The following is a 22,835-nucleotide window of genomic DNA, read 5'->3' as shown; positions in this document are numbered from 1 at the left end:
GGGGCCAGCAGATGTTGGCTGACGGACTTGTGGGTCATCTGAACTTCCTTCCTTTTGTAGGAGGGAGAGAGGAGGACAGCTGCCACCATGAACTTGTGCCTGCAGCTGAGTCCTGGCCTAGGTCAGTGGTTCTGTGTCAGTGAGTACTTGGCCTTGTGACGGGTGCCTCTGGCCCCCACTCCTAGGCACTGTTGGACTCATGTAGAATCTTTAATTTTATTTTTTTAAGATTTTGTTTGCTCATTTGAGAGAGAGACAAGCACGAGCAGAGGGAAGATTCAGAACAGCAGGGAGAAGCCGGGAGCCCAAGGCAGGACTTGATCATGACCCAAGCCAAAGGCAGACGCTTAACTAACTGAACCACCCAGCGTCCCCAACATGGAATCTTTAGATAACCCTGTGTCCGAATTGTGCGTGTGTGCTACGACATGGAGTGTGTGTGTGACTTATGCAGGTGCAACACCGTGCCTCCTAAAATGAAATTGAAGCTTCATCTTTCATTATAGCCCATGGTATATACCTTGTTTGCATATTTCCTAATGCAGATCAAACAAGACTAACATTTGGACAGGGCTCGTGAGCTGTAAAATACCAGGCAAGTGTAAGATCCCACCAGCAGTATTATGATTCCTTATGATAGACCAGAAGACTTCAAGGCCATTGATGGCCAGCATGGCCTTTCATATTAACTGCTGTTGATGACATTTTGTAGGATCTGGATGGGGCTGGAGATGAGGTCTATGAAAGCAAATGGAAGACAGGAAGTTAGAAGTTTCTCTAAGCTTCTCTGACACCATCAGGTTATATTCTTTAATAAAGTGCCTAAATGCACCAGACATGACTTTGAGCCCCATGATATTTAATATCATTGACTAATCCACAGTTTTGCGGCATTAGTAATGGCTTCGCCTTTTAACTTCACTTTTTAACTTTTTATTTAGAAATAATTAAACTCACAGGAGTTGACAAAAAGACCGTAGAATTTCCATACACCCTCCACCCAGCTTCCCTGATTGTTACAGTTTACAAAGTGTGTGACATTTTTCAAAATGGAGAGATTAACATGAAACTAGCCAACTTTGATATTATTGGTATGAAACTATAGACTTCAAGTTATACCAGTTTTTCCACAAATGCCTCTTTTTTTTTCTGTTCCGAGATCCAGTTGACTTTAGCCCCCTCTTATTTTTAGTAACTAATACAAAGCGACATCAGTGGTCATCTGTAGATGGTCTGAATGCTGGCGATCCCTGCAAACAATGACATTTTGGCAGCCTTTAAAACATTCTGAAGCAAAGTGGGAGCCCGGTATAAATTTGATCTTAAAATAATTATGCTTTGCTAGAGTTGCGGTTCTCAGCCTTGACCGCACACTGGCGTCACTAAGACATTTTATAAAATACCAGTGCCTGGGACATACCTTCCTAATTCTGATTTATTTGGTCTGGCGGTGGCCTGAACATCAAGATCTTTCAAAGGTCCCCGACAGATTGTAACATGTAGCCGAGTTTGAAAACCCCTGTTCTAGAGGGAGAAGGGAAAGTTGGAGTAAATTTCTTCTGCCTCCTCCCTGAGATCCAAGAAGAGAAGCTGAGTTCACACAAACTTTGAGTTATTTGGGGCCAGACATCACCAGTTATGTCATGACACATGCCGGAGACTTGCACAGTTAGAAGTTGTCTCTGTTCCAGGGAGAATCAGGAAACCTGATGTTTGGAGATCAGCTCAGATTCACTGTTTCCATGAGCCATAATAACTGAAATAACTGAAATTTTCAGTCATTGGCTCCCATCATTTAAGAAAAGTTATTTGTACATTTTATTTTTGAGATATTTCCATGGACTATTTGGTTTTAACACCCAAGTTTTTTGTTTTGTTTTGTTTTGTTTTCAGAGCCCATGCTTCTGGTTGCATAATTTAAACCAGTAAAGCCCTGTTTGCAGTTATCTGATCTATTCTCCATCATCATTTTGTTTTCTCTGTTTGGGTTTTTCTTTTTTTTTTTTTAAGATTTTATTTATTTATTTGACAAAGAGAACACAAGCAGGGGAAGCAGCAGAGGGAGAAGGAGAAGCAGGATCTCTGCTGAGCAGGGAGCCCAATGTGGGATTTGATCCCAGCACCCTGGGATCTTGACCTGATCTAAAAGCAGATGCTTAACCAACTGAGCCACCCTGACACCCCTGTTTGGGTTTCTTTTTAAAGGAAAATTCTTTATTGAGGTGTAATTGATACACGAAGAACCATGCCTATTTCTTGTGTGCAATTCAATGAATTTAGACACATGCAAACACCCTTCACAGCCAGGTGTGTATAGTTAAGTTTTAAGTTTTTAACTGTTGACAGAAGATCCCATCATCAAAAGCTCTAGTTAACTTTTATCCTAGGGGTGCCTGACTGGGCTCAGTAGGTAGAGACTGTGACTCTTGACCTCAGGTTTGAGAATTCAAACCCCACAATGGGTGTAGAGCCTACTTAAAAAAGTAATGGTAGGGGCACCTGGGTGGCATAGACAGTTAAGCATCCGATTCTTGGTTTTGGCTCTGGTTGTGGTCCCAGAGTCCCAAGATCAAGCTGTGTGTCAGGCTCTGCACTCAGCGTGGAATCTTCTTATGAGTTTCTCTCCCTCCCCTTCCTCTCATCCTCCCTGCACTCAGCACATGTTCTCTCTCTCTCTCAAATAAATAAATAAATCTTTAAAATAATAGTGATAAAAATAGGGACACCTGGATGGCAGAGTCGATTGAGCATCTTTCCTCTTGGTTTCGGCTCAGTTCGTGATCTCATAGGTTGAGCTCCACATCAGGCTCTGTGCTCCGTGTGGAGTCAGCTTAAGATTCTCTCTCCCTCTCCTTTCCCCCCTCCCTCTCATGCTCTCTCTCTCTCTCTCTCTCTAAAATAAATAATCTTTAAAGATAGTAATAATAATAAAATTTTAAAATAACTTTTAGTCTATTTAACAGAAATAGTCAAACACACCCCAAGTTGAAGTAATGATTTTCATTGTATATTTATTTAATTTGAATCTCTATGAAAAGTGTTCATTGTTTTTTTGGTTTCTATTTCATTGATTTCTGCTCTGATCTTTATGATTTCTCTTCTCCTGCTGGGCTTAGGGTTTCTTTCTTGTTCTTTCTCTAGCTCCTTTAGGTGTAGGTCTATGAAAAGTGTGCAGAATTGTGTGTCAGATGCTGTAAATGAGTCTTGTTATGTAATGAAAACCTCAAAGAAGTATTCAGAAAGCTGAGGGAGGAAGAAACGTGTTGAGCCATCATTGCATATTTTAAAAGCCAGGTACAGCTAGAATGTATTTTCACATACCAATTAAGAAAATGACTAGTTCTTAACCTCTTATTTAATCACAGAACCCTTTGAAATTTGTTAACAAGTTACATTCCATCACCTCCACCAAAATTTACACACATAATAATTTATGCTCAAGTTTTAGAGGGTTCTCAAATACATGAAACCAGAATCCTGGGATAAGAGCCAATTAAGGATTTTTTTTTTTTAACAACATGCTATGTTTCCATTGATCACATCATTGATTGGTACTCTTTGCAGTTTGATTCATCCAAATAACTTAGGTCCCAAATGCCTTGTTATACTGGAAATGCCTCAGCAGTCCTGTGCTGGGACAGTGGAGAAAACCTTCGGGGTCCTTGCTCCCCTCAAGGAGAAGGATGACCAGCATTGGTGGAGGCATCTGAGAAGGCTTTAGGTGGTGAACATTCCCAGCCTCAAGCTTATCTACAATCTGAAAATAACATAGAAAAGCAGTTTTCCCCTTGCAGAAGAAATAGCGGAAGATACAGTGCTGAGAAAGTAGTTTTAGAAATAGTTTGGGATTTCCATTCAGGAAATGCTGTGTACCAGGAGACGGGGGAGAAAAATCAATGCCAAGACCTCCATGCCTGGGTTGTAACTGCTGCTCGTGAGAACGTGGCATTCGGCTCCCAGTGCTGCCTCGGAGACAGCCGTGTAGACATCCAGACATATGGCAAACCACAGTGCCTTCCACTTAGGGACTGGAGAAGGGCTCTAGAGCTTTTCCTGTGTGCACCTGAGATAAATAAAAAAGAATGGGGTGATCTGAGGAGGCCTGAGGAATCCCTGTCTTCTGACATTTACGTTCCCAGTGCCAGCAGGACAGTGGGGCTCAGATCCTGGGGTCAGTAAACAGTGAATTCTCCCCAAATGTGGAGACTGTTTAGGGCAGGAGCTGTGTCTCTACGTGGATGGCTGTCATTACACCAGCAGTATTGATCGATGGAGTGTATTTGAAGCTGATGGATTTGTTCTGGAGCCGTGGTTTACTTAGCATTCACTGTTAAGCCCTGGAAATAGAGAGATGACTAGCTTTGACCTCTGTAGGGCTTGCATTTTTAGTTTAGAAGGTAAATAATCAGAATACAGTGTAGGAGGTGCTACAAATGAAAATTCAGAACAGCCTTAAGAGAACATAGTGGAGTGAACAGTTCCTCCACAAATAAAAAATTAAAGCCATTAAGTCAGTGGGACCAAATAGCCATCTGTTTTCCTTGATACTCATCTTTGTCTGTCTGTCTCCTTCTCCGTCTGTCTGTCTCACACACACACTCACTCACATACTTGAAGGCCACTGTTTGAGAGTTTCTAGCTCAATTACGACCCCTGAGCTATCCTTGATGAGCCCACGTATTTCCAACTAAGGACATGAACTAGCAAACATTCTTCCCTTTGAGGAGCACTCTGCCCACCCCCACGGCCCCCCAGTCCAGTGACATCCATATGCATTTCATGCTCTGGCTTTGGCTTTCTTTGGAAACTCATTCCATAGGTAATAACCTGTCTGTGTTAAAAACCTCTAAAAGGCACAAGGCACAGCATATTGGTCTCCCTCAAGGGTCCAAGCAGCGACCAGCTTATCAGATACCTCTATCCTGTGGTAGCTCCTCATAAACAAAGCTCTCCTTAGGGCCATCTCTATTGAAGGTGCCAACGCTGGAACCAAAAATCTATTTGTATTATATGTAGAAGCTAAAAGCAATCTGTTAAATAAATGCATCCAATTTCTGCTGCCCGGAAGCAATTGCATATTTATTACCGGCCCAACAGTTTGACCTATTGCCACCATAAAGCAAATGAGTGTTATCTCGCTCAGCTTTAAAGATAGTTATCAGTCAAGCAGTAACACAAATACTCTGAGTGTTGGCTGGAGCATTTTTTTATTTTTTGCTTTGTTATTGGTAAATGCACCGAGGTGAAATCTCAAATGAAAAATCAATAAGAATAATGAAAACCGAGCTATCAGACATCTCTTACTTACCCTGAATAGAGAAAATGCTCCTTTGATCTATTCATTCCCCATCCCACCCTAACTTAGAGGGAAAAAAAAAGTATTTGAGGAAGGGTCTTGGTGCTGGGACTGTGGGGTGTGACGCAGGGCAGGAAGAGGTGAGGAACTCTTGGGGCCATTAGCTATCACAAATGTGACTTGGAACCATATACAAGGAGCGAACAATATTTTAACAAGCCCAGAGTACTGGAGTTTCCAGGGTACTGGACTTTCCAGTCGACATTTCAATCTATCTCTTAGCTTTTGCCCAAATATAAGGCAGTTATCTTAAGAGACCTTGGATGAGTCACTAGTCCCTTTGGTCTTTGTCTTAGTGAGCAGCCTTCGGTGAAGAGATTTTTGCAGGCACATGAAATGGAGCGAAATGGAGGGGGCCGCTTCCTTCTGCCCAAGGGCCTCAGGACTCTGGGGTCCACCTGTCTGTGGCTGTCAGAACCCTGTGCTTGGGTGTGCGTCCTGCCATCGCCCACATCCCTCAGCTGGGGGTTCAGGAGTCAAGCAGAGGAAGTGGAGAAAGGAAATTCATTCTTCCTCGGATGCTGGCTATTCAGTCTGGGGTGATTCTGGCCTCCTGCTTCCTGATTGTGTTCTTAGTGTCTGACTATTTCACTGCTTGGTAAATGCTAAACTGATAAAATGGCTCCAATGAAGGAATTTCCAATTAAATAAATATATTATGAAACAGTCATTCTTTAAAAAATGTTTTTATTTTTATTTATTTATTTCTATTTATTTATTTTAAAGGTTGATTGATTGATTTGCTGGGGCATGGAGGGAGAGGGAGGAGCTCAAGCAGACCCCATGCTGAGCACAGAGTCCAACACCGGGCTCAATCTCATGACCCTGAGATCACGACCAAAGCTGAAACCAAGAGTCAGACAGTTAAATTATTGTACCACCCAGGTGCCCATCTTTAAAAAAATTTTAATGGGAATGAAATTCTGTAGAGAGATAATCTATTCCTCTTGTTGTCTTCTGCTCACATGGATGAAGTAGGGCAGAGCACCCTAAACAGAGTGGCATCCAAGGGACACCTATGTCTGTGTCCTTTCATACATAATGTCCCCACCTAGAGGTTCTTCACCAAGTGAATCATGGCCCACCTTCACCCCCCTGCCCCTGCCAAGGCCAGGTTGAATCCCAAGCAGTTGGTGTGGTCAGTAATGTTGGGCCATTGGACCGCACTGTGGATTTCTCTTGTGATAATCATAAAAAGGTTCTTCCTGACAGACCCTTTATCACAAATTATTGTCAGGCAAGAGATTAAAATTTAGATTAAAATTTAAATCTGCTTAGTTATTGGATGGATTGCTGTTCAGAGTTTTCTCAAGATTTTCTGAGCCCAAAGAAAAGGCTCTGGGAGATTCTGGACATTTTCAGAGACAGGAAGAGCGTAACTGTAACGTACTATCCAGTACTTAGGGCTAACATTTGTGCTAATACCTTCCCCTTGATCAAACATACACATTTTACCTTATGAATCAGGTCTCTGTTTTTCAGATGTAAAGAGTCTACTGGGGAGACAGAAAGCATACATAGAGGAGCTTCCACAGATGGTAGGGAGGGTGTATGGGAGCAGGTATGCCTGGGGTGGGCGCCGTGAGGGTCCAGAGAGGAACCCAGCCCAGGCTGGTTTGTGGTATGGGAAGGTAGGTCAAGGAGCGCTTTCTGGAAGAAACACAGGAAAGCCAGGTCTTGAAGGATGGGTCAGGCTACACTCGGTGAAGAAGGAAGGGAAGGGCATACTAGGCAGAGAGATGAGCTCAGGCACGGAGGTCTGAAGCAGTATGACCCTGTGGGGACAGTCTCAGCATTTCCGGTACAGCCAGAGACCAAGTTGGCACCGAGGTCTTCTGCTTCCAGATCCCATCTTCTAGTTGGACGGGAATTTATTCCACCTTTCTGGAAGAAAGTGATCTAGTCATTTTATTTAGAAATCCTTTTTTCCCATTATTTTTTATCCTTACTATATTCGGAGAAGAATAACCAAACATGAAAGATAAAGTTAATAGAAAAAAAAAATGTTTCTCCAGATGGAGATCCTTAGGAGGAGGGAAAAGAGAAGTTCCTCAGGTGGACGCTCTTCAGAAGCGGATTCAAATACCATCTCCAGAGCCACAGCTGTGGGCTTCATTGAAAGAGATTTTGTGTAAAATGTACAGCTCCTCAAGTGGAGATGGAAACCTCTAGCATGTTTTCTGTCTTGCATTTGTTGGAGGCAAGCATGTGCTTGGAGGAACAGACGTTCTAATGCAGCGAGTCAGACAACTTTTGTCTCCCATTGTCCACAGAGCTAGTGCCAGCCTTTCACATATTGCATATGTGCTATGAACATGTTACCCAACATCAGGCACCTGAGGAGGCTTCATGGATCAGTTGTGTCTGTTCAACATGAGCTTCCTGAGTAAAGGTGATTATAGGACTCAGTTCTCCAGGCTTTTGGACCAAAACTGGGTCCGAAGAGGAGAAGAAAAGATAGACGCCTCTCCTCATACCTATCCCATGGTTCTGCCTCACTCTGCAAAGACCACTGTCCTCATTTGTGGCCTCCCAGGCCCTAGCAGCTGGTCGCTGCCCTCTACAACCTCATCCTTTTCTATTCACACAACATCAACATGCCAGACTTCTCCCTACCTCGGGGCCTTTGCACATGCTGGCTACACTGCTTGGAACGTAGTCCCCCTTCTCTTTGCTAAGTTAACTCTTACTATTCTTCAAATCTCGAACACCAGGCAGTACTTCTCAGACCCTAGCTCAGGTCCTTACGTGTTCTCATTTCTCATGGTCCTTGTACCATAGGTGTGAGGTCCTAATACCATTCTGATTAGTAATCCTGCTATTAATTGCAGGAATAGTGGCTGAGGGTCTGTCTCCCTACAAGACCATAAGCTCAAGGGGAATCAGGATGGTGTCTATTTTATACACCGCTGCATCTCCAGACCCTTTCTCCGAGAAAGTGACTAATTAATATTTACAAAAGGGAAGAAGAGAGGGAAGGAAGAAACACACAAGCCACTCCATTTGTCTATCAAAGGTCTCTGTGGTTCACTGTTTAAAATAGCTTTGATGAGGTATAATTAACATACAATAAACACTCGTTAAAGAGTACAGTTTGGTGAGTTTTGACATGTGTCTACACCCATGAAACCATCACTACCATCAAGATAATGAACATATCCAACACTCCTGAAAGTTTCCTCTTGCCCCGCTGAAAGCCCTCCCTCACACCCACCCCCCAGGGCAACCACCAATGAGCCCTGTCAGTATAGATCAGTTTGCGCCTTCTGCAGTTTATTTTTTTTTTTTTAAGATTCTATTTATTTATTTGACAGAGAGAGATCACAAGTAGGCAGAGAGGCAGGCAGAGAGGGGGAAGCAGGCTCCCTGCCAAGCATGACCTGAGCCGAAGGCAGAGGCTTAACCCACTGAGCCACCCAGGTGCCCCATCTTCTGCAGTTTATATAGATGAAATCCTACAGTCTGTACTCTTTGTCTGGCATCTTTCACTCAGTAATTACTCTGAGATTCATGCATGTGGGTGTACGTATCAATAGCTTATGGGCTTTATTGGGTCATAGTATTCTGCTCTATAATACATCGTGCTCATTCCCCCGTTGATAAACACTTCGCTTGTTCCAAGTTTTGAGCTGTTAAAGTGTCTTTGCACATCTGTGTGTAAAAAAGTCTTGGCACAGACATAGGTAAATATCTAGGCATAGAATGTCTGGGTCCATGATGCATGGAAGTTTAAATTTTTAAGAAACTGTCTGTGATTCACTTTTCACCCCGTCTGCTTCCAGCAAGATGTTGTGAAGATTGCTAACATTTCTGAAGTGGGTTTTGCGTGCTTTGGGGAAAAAAGGCATCCAGGAAGGTGGTGATAAGGGAATTCAGGACGAGAGAGAATGCCTCCCTTTTAAGCTGAGCACAATCTCGGAAATGGATAGCAGGTCGTGAGCCCCGCACTTCCTGATTGCTGTTCGCCAACTTCAGGTCACACGGGATCTGCCGCTGATTCAGTGTCCCTCCCCCCGCCCCGGGAATGCCTTGAGGTCCTTCAAATACTGAGAACTTAGGAGTGAAGTGGAGGGCCACATTGATCTGTGATCCAACATGTTCCGCCGCACACAGGCCTTCATCACAGATGCAAACTCCGGAGTCCTAACCCATTTATCTCTCTTCTCCTCAGGGGACACTTAAACTGGCTTCAGCTAGATCGAAGAGTATTGGAACATGACTTCCCCAAAAAGTCCGGACCGGTGGTTTTATATTTCTGTGTCAGGTATGTATACCTCGTGTCCATCCTTCTGCTGCTGCTCCTTTTCTTTGTCAAGAAAGGCCTGGGAGGGCCGCATGATTAAAGGAGACGGAAATCAAGTTCGTTGCCATCTACTGCCAATGACAGAGGTCATGGTCGAGCTGCATTCCTAGTAGACGGGATCCTAGGGTGTGAGTGTCCAAGTTCTTTTTTGCTTTTTGGGGTGGGGGGTATATTTCTCAAACTAAACTTGGTCTCTTATAGTAACACAGACCCTGGGGTTATTATTATTTTGGTGGTGGGAGTCATTTGGAACTACATCACAAATGTCTATGTCGTCTTTCCTTTTTTTTTTTTTTTTATAAGATTTTATTTGAAAGAGAGTGAGAGCACAAGTGAGGGGAGGGACAGAGATAGAGGGAAAAGCAGACTCCCCACTGAGCAGGGGGCCCAACACAGGCCTCGATCCCAGCATCGCGGGATCATGACCTGAGCTTAAGGCAAGTGCTCAACCGACTGAGCCACCCAGGCAACCCTGTGTCTTCTTTCCTTTTATCACAAGTGGCACTTGGCCTCTTGAAATTTGCCTATTTTATCTTACCCCAAATAGGACTAGTTGAAATGCAGCAACAAACCATAGATCACGGCATTGCCCAGTAAGATCATGGCATAATAAAATACCAGAAACGATGTGCATTTTCTGGTCACTAATCTCTTATAAGTTTTATTTTGTGACTGCAGAGAATATAATTTGCTTCTCATGGTTAACATTTACAAACATGAAGTCAGCCAGACTTACACTTTCATTTGCAGAAAGTTTTGGCAAGGCAGAGAGGGGGGTCATGTCTTGGGTTCACGGGCGAAGCCAGGATCTGTGCGTCCAGATCCAGCAGCTCCTGGAGCCCTTGGTTCTTGGAGCCACCAGTCTGTGTCTGTGCAGAACTGTCACTGTGCACAACTGCAGGGGCATTTAGGCTCGAATGCCTCTGTATTCCAGTGGACACCAACGCTCATACCCAATATACACACCCTGTCCTTTTTAAAAAAATATGTTAACAAGTTCAGTGGGGCACCTGGGAGGCTCAGTCAGTTACGTATCTGCCTTCATCTTGGTCATGATCCCGGGGTCCTGGCATTGAGTTCTGCATTGGGCTCCCTGCTCAGCAGGAAGCCTGCTTCTTCCTCTCCTCCTGTCCCCCTCCCCTACTCATGCTCTCTCTCTCTCTCTCTCTCAAATAAATAAATAAAATCTTTACAAAATACATGTTAACAAGTTCAAGAGCAGGACAAACAATTAAAAGTTCAGTTTTTCCAAGAGAACATGGTCAGGAATGCAATTTTAATCATAGCCATCCTGATACCACGGAAAGCATCAGAGAGCCCATCTGAGAATTAAAGGGTCCATTTCCCAGGCCGGAGTATGGATCTTTACCCCTGCTGGTGGAGCAGATCTAAACTTGCATTTAATGCCCTTTTTATTTGTTTCAGAGCAGCAAACCTATCAGAGCTAATCTTAGCCATTTCCATTACTGATGGGCGTGATCTTGATGTCACAGTCTCTTTAATGGTGGCTCAATTTTCTCAGATAAATGGGAAAGTAACTGTGTAAAGGAGAGTTCACAATTCCACCAGGGAGGTGTGTGGCAGCATCCAGCAAGGCTCAGTTGAATTTAAGCGTTTCATTAACCTGTAATCAAAGGTGGCTGAGTCCACTTGCCATACATCAGGAGCTCCCCCCTTCCTGCTGCTTTTCACCAACATTAATCAAGAAGAGAAGATTCTGAGCTGGGTGTATATTAGCTGCATTTTGCAGGGGCCTGTTACAAGCTGAGTTATTGGTGGGTTTCGGGAACTGAGCCCTGGAAGAAAGCTTGGGGCGCCCTGAGATTGTCGCTGAGGATTTGCAGGCCATTCCAAGTCGCTCATGACTTCTCTCTGTGACGCCAGATACACAGAGGAGAGCTGCAGAAGTAGATCCCATGCTCACAATATGGAGAACCAGGAATGAAAGCTTCTGCCATCCACCACCCATTTTCCTAGGTGGCTGCAGCCAGCACTTGGGAGGACACACCCAGGGAAAAATTCTCCCGGGCCACGTTTGGGGATAGACCCCAGCAGAATATTATCACCAGGTAGAGTTCCTTCTGTAGCTCATCACAAAAGCTGCTCTTTCTGCAGAGCCTCGGGTTTCTATGTCTAGTCTTGGCCCACCTGAGTTGCCTCTAACTCTGCAGCTCCAAAGCCAGTCTCAGCATCTTGACCTCCCCAGGCCTTCCGTGGTTCCTCAAATCTGTGACCTCATTATCCATTCAGTCCCATAGGCTGCAAACTTGAAGTCTTTCCTCTTCCTCAGATTCTTAGGTGCATGAATTCTCTGCGGCTACTTCCACCTTCTGCCCTCTCTGCCTGTCTCCCCATCATCTGTCACTTGAACTGTTGGCGCCACCTCCTAGAGTGGGTGTCCCCTTGGCACCCATCACAGAGGAGCCTGGCTCCCGACCCCACTCTCCTGAGTCCCCACTTTGCAGCCAACTGTGCAACACAGAAGCAAAACACCAAGGGTCTGTTTTCTGTAAGAGAGGAGGCTGATGCTGGCATGTAGGCGAATTGTGCATTTTTTACCTTGGTGCCTGGGAAGAATTCCTAACTTATACCTGGGTACCTTTCCAGGGGTGCCCGCAGGCTGTTTTCTCCAAAGGAATGGCTGGACGAATTATCTTTATAAAGGACTCAGACCTTGGATGATCCTGGGGTCCATTGAGGAGCCCCCATCTGGCTGGGCAATTCCCTCGTGTGCACGCTGACCTTTCTCTTTTCTCAGTGAGAGCGTGGTGGCCGAAGCAGCCCCGGCCCAGCCAGCAGCCCACGTGCATGCCTACAAGCAGTCTCTCTAGCTGCTCCTAGCCTCTCTCCTTTTGTTTAAACATCTAGAGATTCCATCTCTGTAACACATGCACCGTTAGCCTTTGTGGAAATGAAGAATAAAAGCACCCAATAAAAGACCGTGGAAAAGGCTGACTGCCTCAAGCTAAGAGTTGGGAATTCATCCAGTGGAAATATTAACCCCGTGCCACTGGGGAGCTAAATTTGGGCTGCCGTCCCAGCATGGCTTACTATTTGGCAGTTGTATATTCTCTTGCTGTAATGCATATTCGAAACATCTGTGAGAGTGGGGGCAAAATTATCCCCTCCATTCAACCGATGATGAAAAACAAGACCCCAATACATTAAATAACATGAATTTGAATTGAGGTAATTCTGCTTTCTCCTCTGAGCAGGTCCTCGAAGGGCCTGGGGCTAGTGTCGTGCTGCGGGGTATTCTCAGCATGGTGGGACAGAGGACTGAGAATCTGTCCTCACTGACCCATGCTGTAGCCTGAAGAGGACCTTCCCCTTTCCTTCTCCTGAGTCAGATCACGGATCACCGGGAGTGATCACAGAACCTTCAGAGTCTTAATAATTACCTAAAAAGAAAAAAGGTCTGAGGGAAGGGAACTATCCATTATTAAACACCCGTCCGTTATTCAGAATGATTGTAAATCTTCACAGCCCTCGAATCACGTATTATTACTCCTGGGTAAAGAGAGGGAGATGAGGGTCGCGTGGGTGGCTCTGACAGTCAATCATCTGACTCCGGTTAAGGTCACGATCCCAGGGTCCTGGGATCGAGTCCCATATCGGGCTCCCTACTCAGTGTGGACCCTGCCTTTCTCTCTCCTTCTGCCCCTGCATGTTCTCTCTCTCTCTCTGTCAAATAAATAAATAAAATGTAAAAGAATAAAAATTAAGAAGGGAGGGAGATGAGGGCCCAACATGCTGATTCTCCTCCTAGTACCGCTAGTAAGTTACCACCTCTGTTCAGTTAGATCTGACTCCAAACTTCAGACCTCCCCCCTCCCCCCTCCACCACACTGCCTCTCTCTCCGCAAGTGAAAAGCGACCCCATGATAGCTTCTCAGAGACTCTGGCGGGGCCACAGACCAAGTCAGGATTGGTGACTTTGGTCCCTCTTGCATTGCACACTCGGCTGCAGCTGCAGAACCGGGGTCCATCTGCAGAGATGGCGTCAGGCCCAGCTGCACCCCCACTGGGTGAGAGGGTGCGGAGAGCAACCCTCCCAGGCCTGACATTCCAGATCGAGCCCTGCTGAACTCCCAGTGGCCTTGGTGGAGTGCACCCCATTAGCAGGGGGCCAGCCCCCAATCGCAAATCTTGGTGGCAGGTTGGAAACTCCATAGCGGTGGAGGAAGGGGCCTCGCAGATGATAAAGCAGCAGCTTTCAGGAGCCGAGGTGTGTGCTATTAGCCCCACTTGAGAAACTCTTGCCCTTAGCTGATGAGGGTGAACACCAGTGGGGAAGCATTCTTCCCTATTTTGCTCTTCCCTCTCCTATAAAGAAGACTCCATGGTCCCATCAGCCAGGCACTGACTATGTTGTGGGCATTGGTTTAGGAGCTAAGGGTAGAGCACAGGGGGTGTGTGGGGGGGAGGCAAAGCATACGAACCCTTACCCTTGTGCACCTGTGCATCCATTTCCCTGAATTCTGGGGTCCTCTCAGCCCTGCCTGTCCTTATCTCTGCCGATTCAGTCTAAAGCCTGCTATGCACCATTGCAATCACCCCTTCACCAGGACCGCCCCTCCCTTGGCTGCTGGCCCCGTGCATCCATGGCTCTTGTGCATGCACACGCACACGCATACACACGCGCACACACATGTGGGGTGGGATCAGTCCAGTCACATATTTTTTTATTTCTGTCCCTGAGCTGTGGACTATGACTGGGCCGGGGAAGAAGGTCCACACAGTTCATTGGTGTTTCTAGCCACTTCTGTCCATGGCACCTGCTCGGGGTCCCCTGCCTTGCCCATGGTAGCTTTTGCTCTTGCCACAGACTCCAAACCAGAAGCTCACTCCTTTGCTCCAAGGTGATACTGCTTATGATTTTGTAGAGAAAGGGAAAGCTGGCCCAAGGAGCTGCGGCTTCCTGCTCCCTTACATCACCGTATCCACCCATCCTGTGGCCTCCTTAGCCACCTGCTGCACGCGTGCCCACCCACTCACACATGCATACCCTTCGGAGGGAGACCGACCCTAGCCCAGCGTCCGAGGCCAGCCAGTCCACGCGCACTCCAGTGCAGGCCCTTCCAGCTCCTCCGAGAGCTCCCTGTCTCCAGGCTTCCGTCTTTCTCTGTTTTCTGCTGCTCCTTTTCCACGGATTCTTCCCCCCATGACCATGACTCTTCTACCCTGACAAAAGTGAATGCCGTCCCTGACTTGCATCCTTCTCCAGCTGCTGCTTCCTTGCCCGCACCCATGTCCACACCAACGGTCTGCCCTCGTCTCCTTTCTCCTCATCCCGCTGGCTCCTCAGCTCGTGGCTGTCCCCCCATCACCGCCATGGTCACGGGCAGTCTCTAGGCCCCAAATTAAATGGGCGATTCTCTGCCCTCCTCTGCCTGAATCAATGGCATCTTCATCTCTCTGCCCCCAAACTTCCTCCTCTTCCTGTGGCACCTCCTTATCTCTGTGATTGGCACAGCCACACACCCAGCCGGAAACTCGGGAGTCCACCTTGACTCCCCTGCTCTCCCTCCCCTGCCTCCTTGCCTTCCTTCATTCACTAATTCCTGTCTTTTGTGTCTTAAATAGGTCCTATACCCACTTCTGACTCTCCCTGAACCACTGTCCTGGTTATGGCTCCTTCTGGCCCTCTCTAGGTGACCACTGAGTAGCTTTCCAGAATTCTCGTCTGCTCCCTTCCTCAAAATGTTCCTGGTCTCCCATCATCACACTGCGGCTCTCCTTAGCATGACCGGCATGGCCTGACTGCCGCACCTGCTGGCCTCCCCTCCTGCAGCTCTGTGATCAGCCCGGACAGCAGTGTGTGAGCAAGGTCACGTCCCTCTGCAGACCACTGTCTGGGACTAGGAAACAAACTCCCCAAATCTGAATACAACAACCCTCTGATCGTATTCACCAGGCAAGGTTAAGAAACAGGTAAAGAAAAATTCTAAGAAAAATTTCCCTGCACGCCCAGGGAAATCTCTGTGTATTTCTGTAGGATCACGTTTGTGCTCAGGATGGTCCCCTCCATGCCTGGGCTGTTGCTTCAGTTGTATCGTCTTCAGCCAAGTGTCCCTGCAACGCTGATCATCTCCACTGTTGGTAGCAAAATAAATAAGAGATTAGATTTGTCTCCTCAAACTGACGTTCACCAACAGTAAACTGAAGTGAGCACTAGGACAGAGAGAGAGAGAGAGAGAGGCGATCCCAGGAAGGTTTAATCTGGGAGTGGGGATTTTACAACCAAGTTTATGACCTGACTGTTGGTGTCTTTCCTGGCTGGTTGAGACACGGTGGTTCTTTCCTGTCACCATAGTAACAACGAAGTCAGGGATCCTAAAATGAGGTGCCTGCTAACCAGAACTTGCTAGATCTCAACGGGGTGCCCCAGTGAGGATTTTTTCAAGCTGGTGAAATTCTAAAGACCAGAGATACCCAGCCCCAGAAACTCACAGCGGCACCACATACCCGTTTCGTTCCCATTGCTCCTTTTTGCTACTCAAAGTCAGCATTCCGAATGTGACCCTTGTGTTCCTGACAAAATGAAATCAGCGGTCCATTTAATTAACACTTGCTGTAAAGATTCGGTGATTCCCCAGTGCGGGGGGTGGATGCGGGAGGGAAGAGGAGGAGCGGGCCGTCCAGAAGGGGCCAGAGGACTGATGTCCTGCACTGGACACCCGCGCAAGCTGCTGCTGTCCGAGGCGTCTGCGGGTTAAAGGGGAGGAGACTCCCCAAGGCTGCAGAACCTCTTGATTATTTTATGGGCCCAAACACGTAGGAGCACAGCCCATATTTATTCCTGCTTCGGAGTGTCAGATGCAGGAGCTCAGGCTGGCATGATTGGGCCAGGTGGGGTGTGACATTGCTGAAGCGATTCAGGGAACAGACCCACGTTTGCCCTGGGCCTAGAACAGAGGTTGGCCCTTTGACTCGACGGCGGGGGGCGGGGGAGGGGGGAAGCTGTCCTATTCAGTCCTGCTAAATGTGCCAAAGAACACGTTTGAAAGTAAGTTTTATTATTACTCGGGTACAGGTACTCCTAACCCATCAGGGGGTGGTGGCCATTGAAAAGACAGCTTGCTACTCACAGTCTGCAGGAAGAGGGGGCACGCCGCAGCAGGCAGCGCTGCCCAGGGCGCACTAAGGGTTGGTCAGGAGGCAGAGGGAGTGGGGGGAAATATGGGGAAGAGCCTTTGTTCTGTGGTTTCTACAGGAAGGAATGGGTGAGGCAGGGTAATCAGGTTTAGGCTTGGCTTCTTTGAATAATTTCAGTAGGCTTTGGGGCATAGGGGTTATACAGAGTTGTCTGGCCCTGGCCCAGGCCCTGGGGTGATGAGGGCAGGAAGGTCCTGACCTGGAGTGTGAGGGCCCTACAAAGGAGCAGGGAAGGGTGTGTGAGCTCTCCGGTGGCTGGTCTGCATAGGAAAGGCAAGCTCAGGCCTCTAAAGGAACTGGTCAGCCCTGGGAGGGGCAGTCCCTTCAGAGCCACCAAGGCCCCAAATGTCATAGCAGCAGAACCCCAAGATTAATACAGAGCCAGACTTGGAACTGTCCGTGCAGACCCTGTGAATCTACACGAAAGCATTCAGTTCCTAGGCTTTACCCAGAGACCTGGAATTTTCTTTGTGAACCAGGTCTATGAGGAAGCTCTGCCGGATCCCCCAACCCAACCCAACCTGCGCACTGGTGGTTAAGGAAATGCAACATCGCCACCTACTGGCAAAAACGAGGAGCTCGCATGAAAATCAAAAAGGACAGAACCGTTGTTTAAAAAAAAAAAAAAAAAAATTCAGATTTTGTAACCGAACCATCAATGTTTCCCACTTCTCCAGAAGTTTCTTCTCCATGGTGCTCCCCTAGTTTGCCCTGAGCCTCAGTGTGTGGATTGAGATGTCTGAGGTCTGTTTTCCTCTGGGCATTTTGACTCACAAGTTCCCTAGCGCAGATGGAAAGTTCAGGATGAGTTAAATATCCAGGGTTACAGAATAGTAATATGACAGGCCTGGAGCTCACACTGTTTTCCAGGCTGCTTCTCGGTGATAAAGGTTAACAGGAACCTGCTTCTCAGTTTCTGTCAAGAGGAGATGGTTTATTTTTCCTCTTCTCAGATTAGGTTATTTTCTCTACGTTCCTGCCTCGTGTCCAGCCAGACCCCTTGGAACTCGGGGGACACGAATGCTGTTGCAGAGAACAGAACCCGCTCTGTCCTTTCCAACTTCAGTTCTGGCAAGGGTGGGGGGTGTTATGTTTCCTCCTACTATTGAGGAGAAAACGGATGGCAGGAGTAGCGAACGTCTTCCCTCCTTAATTCTCAAGAATCGAAACAAATGCAGAAAAGACACAAGGCATTGCATTGAAAATTACATGATTTCAAACTCAACAGATTTAGACTCAGAGTGATTATTGTAGAACTGAGGTCACTCACGGTCAAACTCCAGAAACTTCTGCTGTTGTCCTGGCTTTAAGATCCGAGGGGATCAGCGCCTGCTTGTGCATCTTTCCATGTTGACAGTGAGGGATGGGCAGGGGGACAGGGCCTGGATGAAGAATATGAGCCCCTGACCGGGAATTTCAGGACATCCGGGGATCACTGAGCTCCTCCCCTTCCTGCAGAAGCTTTCCCTCCCAGACACTTGCTAAGCCCACGTGTGTGCCAGGTGCTGTATTAGTGGTGGAGATACAAAAATGAATGGGATTTGGCCACCAAAGCCTAGAAAGAAGATGCCCCAGGGAACGGGAAAGTGCAGGACCCTGGGGCAGCACAGCAAGCAGAGGAAGAGCCCAGGAGAAGCGCTTTTCCCTGGGGGCCATCAGCGAAGTCCAGGAAACATCGTGTTCCTGAGTGAGGGCAGAAGGGAGCAGGAGTGGCTTGGGGCATGGAGAATGGTGGTTTCTGGGTCAAGAGCAGTAGCTTGGACAAAGGTGCAAAGCAAGATTTATCTATAATGAGTCACGCCTGCAAGTCAGCCTCCCTCACTCCCTGCTCTCCCTTCCCAACCCCTCCGTCTCCCTTTCTTTCCTTCCTTCCTTCTGATTTTGCTATTCTGACTGCTCCCAGTTAAAAATCCTTCACAACAGGGGCGCCTGGGTGGCTCAGTGGATTAAGCTGCTGCCTTCAGCTCAGGTCATGATCCCAGGTTTCTGGGATCGAGCCCTGCATCGGGCTCTCTGCTCTGCGGGGAGCCTTCTTCCTCCTCTCTCTCTCTGCCTGCCTCTCGCAGACTTGTGATCTCTGCCTGTCAAATAAATAAATAAAATAAATGTTTAAAAAAAAATCCTTCACAACAAATGTGGATTAATTATTAAATCCAATTTAACTTACTTTGCTTCAAGACTTAGAGCTTGCTACTGCATTTCTTTTTAAGATTTTTATTTATTTATTTATTTATTGGGAGACAGAATGGGAGCACAAGAGCAAGCATTAGGTGGGGAGGATCAGAGGGAGAAGCCGACTCCCCACTCAGCAGGGAGACCGATGTATGTGGGACTCGATCTATCCTGGGACTCAGGATCATGACCTGAGCCCAAGGCAGTCTCTTAACCAACTAAGCCACCCAAGCGTCCTGCTACTGCATTTCAAGTCTCCACTTGTAGAGACGAGGAAGTTGTACCACTTTGCGGTTCCATTGGGACCACTGTGCTGTAAGGGGGACCACTGTAGACCCTTTATGGAACTTCCATGACCTAAAACAGCTGCTCCAAAAAGCAGGAGGCTGGTACTTGCTTTTTTTTTTTTTTTTCTTGCAGGGAGAGAGCGGGTGGCAGGGGTCCACTAAGGATCCTACTCATTCCCAAGCTTTGCAAGAATGAGAGCCATACTATAATTTCCAAACATTCTGTAGACTCTCACATGCTGGTAATTGTATTAGAACCTGTTGATTGAAAATATCTGCTGGTATCTGAAGTTACTGTGGATTCACTCACAAATTTAAATGAATCTGTGAGATACTCATCACAACAGCCTCTGCGCGCGCACACACACACACACACACACACACACAAACACGAAGAATGACCGAAAACATTATTTGTCTGCAGACAAGTGGTTGCAAACTGGTTTTGCTAGCCTCATGAAATACTGGTTTCTTGTTTTTGCTGTTGTGATTGTTGTTTTCATCTGAATGAGTTTCTAATATTTGAAAACGGTAGACTTCTCAGGTGGAGAACCACTGACCTGCGGTCTTCTTCTACAGTGTGGAAAACAGAAGCCCAGAGAGATGAAGTGATTTGCCCTAAATCATATGGAACTGGGACCAGATCACTGGCCCCTTGACTTCCTCCCCAGGATTCTTTCCATCATATTGTAACATTGTTCTAGAAGAACATAGCCCTTGTTTTCCCATCACACCTGCCGCCACCACCTTGGCGTAGCCCCAGTTTCCGGGTGGCAGGTACGCAGAGGCCCCACTCAGAGCCTGTTCCCCGGCAGGGCTCTGCCTTCCATCACCCCTCCCTTTGCGCGGCTGGTCCCTAGACAAGTACAAGTGCCTAATCTGATTACATGATTTAATAAACTCCAAAGTCGATGCGTAAAAAGGTGCATTAAATGTAAACGTAAATAATTTCAGCATGTTTCATCGTGAAAGAAATCTATAAGCTCCATCTGGATAAAAATCCAATTCTCGTTTGGCTTAATATGCATTAATATCACAGCCTAAGAGCACTGCCATAGCTCTCGGGATTCGCAGAAATCAAATCGCGCCTCTCCACCTTTGGGAAAATAACGCTGTAACCATTTCAAAGAGAAAGACGGCCCCCTTCTTCAATTGAGCAGGAGAAATTATCCTCAAGAAATCCAACTCAACAATGATTAGGACCAAAAAAGCAAGGTATGAAAATCAAATAATATTATTAAAAATTGGAACATGGCTTAGGAAAAAGAAAGGCGATGGTGGAGTTTAACCCCCTCCGGTAGGAGGCCTGGCTTCTTGGCTCTGGACAAGGTTGTCAGGCATGGCAGTCCTCATGTGCTAGAAAGGGTCTTGAAAAACTGTGCTTTCTTTTGAAAAGGAACCGTATGCAAAAAACGGATTAACGCCTTTTCCTTTTTCATTTAGGATGGGGAGTTCTGGTCCTCATGTCAAATCCTGTAGCTCAGAAAATAGCTGATTTTCAGCTCAATCAGTTTCTGCCTCTGTGGCTCATTAGTAGTTTTTCTCTTTCAGGTTCTATATAGAAAGCATCTCGTACCTGAAGGACAATGCTACCATCGAGCTCTTCTTTCTGAATGCTAAGTCCTGTATCTACAAGGTAAGAACTCTTTCCTCCTGTTCAGTTTTCCACTGAAAGCCGGAATATCATGTGAAGCCAGAAATCCCATGTTGTTGCCCCAGTGTGATTTTATTGATTAATATAGGTCATTTATAAGTGGAATTCTATAAATAAGTGAGAACATCCTGAAAGAACACTATCCATTTAACTACGGGACTCCTGATCCCATCAGGAGTTCATCAAGTTTTGGCTCCTTGGGGTCTCCTTTCCCTGGCAGTTGAGACAAAGAGGAAACACGGACGGGGAGGGCAGATGCCGTAGTCCGCGTAGACTGCGCCCCTAAGGACGAGTGGACGACTTCTTCTTCTTCTTCTTCTTCTTCTTCTTCTTTTTGCACAAGTCTGTTTGGTTTATTCTTCCAGATAAATGTTAGAAATGTGAGAGCACTTGCTAAAAGATGTAGCAAAACAAACACAAACACACAAAAAACTTAATTGCAGTCGTATTGAATGATGGAGAAAAATTCAGAAGGGCAGGGATAATATATAACTTTAAAAGATGAACTCTTCCCATTTATAATTATGAAACATTCCTCCGTTTATTAAATTGTTTCTATGTCCGTTAGTCCTGTAGTATGTATAGTTCTTTCTTTTCAATTAATTAATTTTTTATTTAAATTCAATTAGGTAATGTATAGTGTATTATTAATTTCAGGGGTAGAATTTAGTGAAAACAGAAAGGGATCAAATCATAAGAGCCTCTTACTATAGGAAACAAACTGAGGGTTGCCGGGGTGAAGGGAGGGGGGATGGGGTAACTGGGTGACCGGCATTAAGGAGGGTGCACGTTGTAGGGAGATCTGGGTGTTACGTGCAAGGGACGAGCGGACTTCTTACAACCAAATGCATGCCTATCTGACCACTTCTCTCTCAAAGGGATGTTATTGGCACTTCAGGTGGGGCAGATTTTTTAATTATGCTAAAATACACATAAAATTTATCATGATAATTACTGGTAAGTATACAGTTCCATGATACCGAGTGCGTTCACAGCATTTGTGCAATGACCGTCCCCTCCGTCCATCTCCAGATCTTTTCCTCTCGCAAAACTGAAACTCTGTACTCAGCAAACACAAAATCCCTCTTCTATACACCTCCCAGCCCCTGGCCACCACCCTCCTGCTTTCTCTGTGAATTAGACTACCCTAGGCACTTCATATCATGGATATGGAGTGTTTGCCCTTTTGTAACTGGCATATTTCACTTGGCATTTCACGTCTGGGTTCATCTACGTTGTAGTGTGTGTCAGAATTCCCTTCCTTGTAGAGACTGAATAATACTCCAGTGAACGTAGAGACCGTGTATTGTTTATCCATTCATCTACCAATGCATACTTGGGTTTCTTGTACATTTTGGCTATTGTGAATAATGCTCCCATGAACATGGGTCATGAAAATGGGTAAATATTTCTTCCAGTCCCTGCTTTCAGTTTTTTCGGGTGTGTACCCAAAAGTAAAATCGCTGGATTGTACGGTAATTGTATGCTTAATTTTTTGAGGAGCTGCCATTTTATTTTCCACAGTACCACAGTACATTTATCCACGACACCGCATAATATCCCCACCAACAGCGTGTAAAGCTTCCAAGTTCTCAACATCCTCTCCAACACTTGTTATTTTTTGGGCTTTTTAAAAAAATAATAGCCATCCTAATGGGTGTTAGGCAGTATCTCATTGTGATTTTGATTTGCATTTCCCTAATGATTAGTGATGCCGAGCATCTTTTCATATGCTTATTGACCATTTGTACTTCTTTTTTAGAGACAAGTCTGTTCAGGGACAATTCTTAATTGAGTGGGATGGTCTCTCCCTTGCACTGTGTCCAGTTCCCCCATATGCTTGCAGTGTTTCCTTTCATTGGCCAACCCCAAATGCCCACACACCCCCTGCCTGGGGAGAGGGGC

The 22,835-nt window shown here is 46.2% G+C and overlaps 1 protein-coding gene across 10 annotated transcripts in view; it reads left to right on the top strand.

The window, feature by feature from the left end:
• Positions 1-22,835, top strand: part of FRMD4A (FERM domain containing 4A) — a 608,721-nt gene that overhangs the window by 461,616 nt on the left and 124,270 nt on the right. For all 10 annotated transcript variants that reach the window (XM_032349452.1, XM_032349459.1, XM_032349456.1 and 7 more), the window contains 2 exons: positions 9,528-9,620; positions 20,828-20,912. In XM_032349452.1, coding sequence (XP_032205343.1) covers positions 9,528-9,620; positions 20,828-20,912 — 178 coding nt within the window. The remainder of the gene's footprint in view (positions 1-9,527; positions 9,621-20,827; positions 20,913-22,835) is intronic.

The sequence above is a fragment of the Mustela erminea genome, chromosome 6 (genome assembly GCF_009829155.1).
Source record: "Mustela erminea isolate mMusErm1 chromosome 6, mMusErm1.Pri, whole genome shotgun sequence".
Classification (NCBI taxonomy): domain Eukaryota; kingdom Metazoa; phylum Chordata; class Mammalia; order Carnivora; family Mustelidae; genus Mustela; species Mustela erminea.
This window is presented reverse-complemented; position numbering and strand designations above follow the sequence as displayed.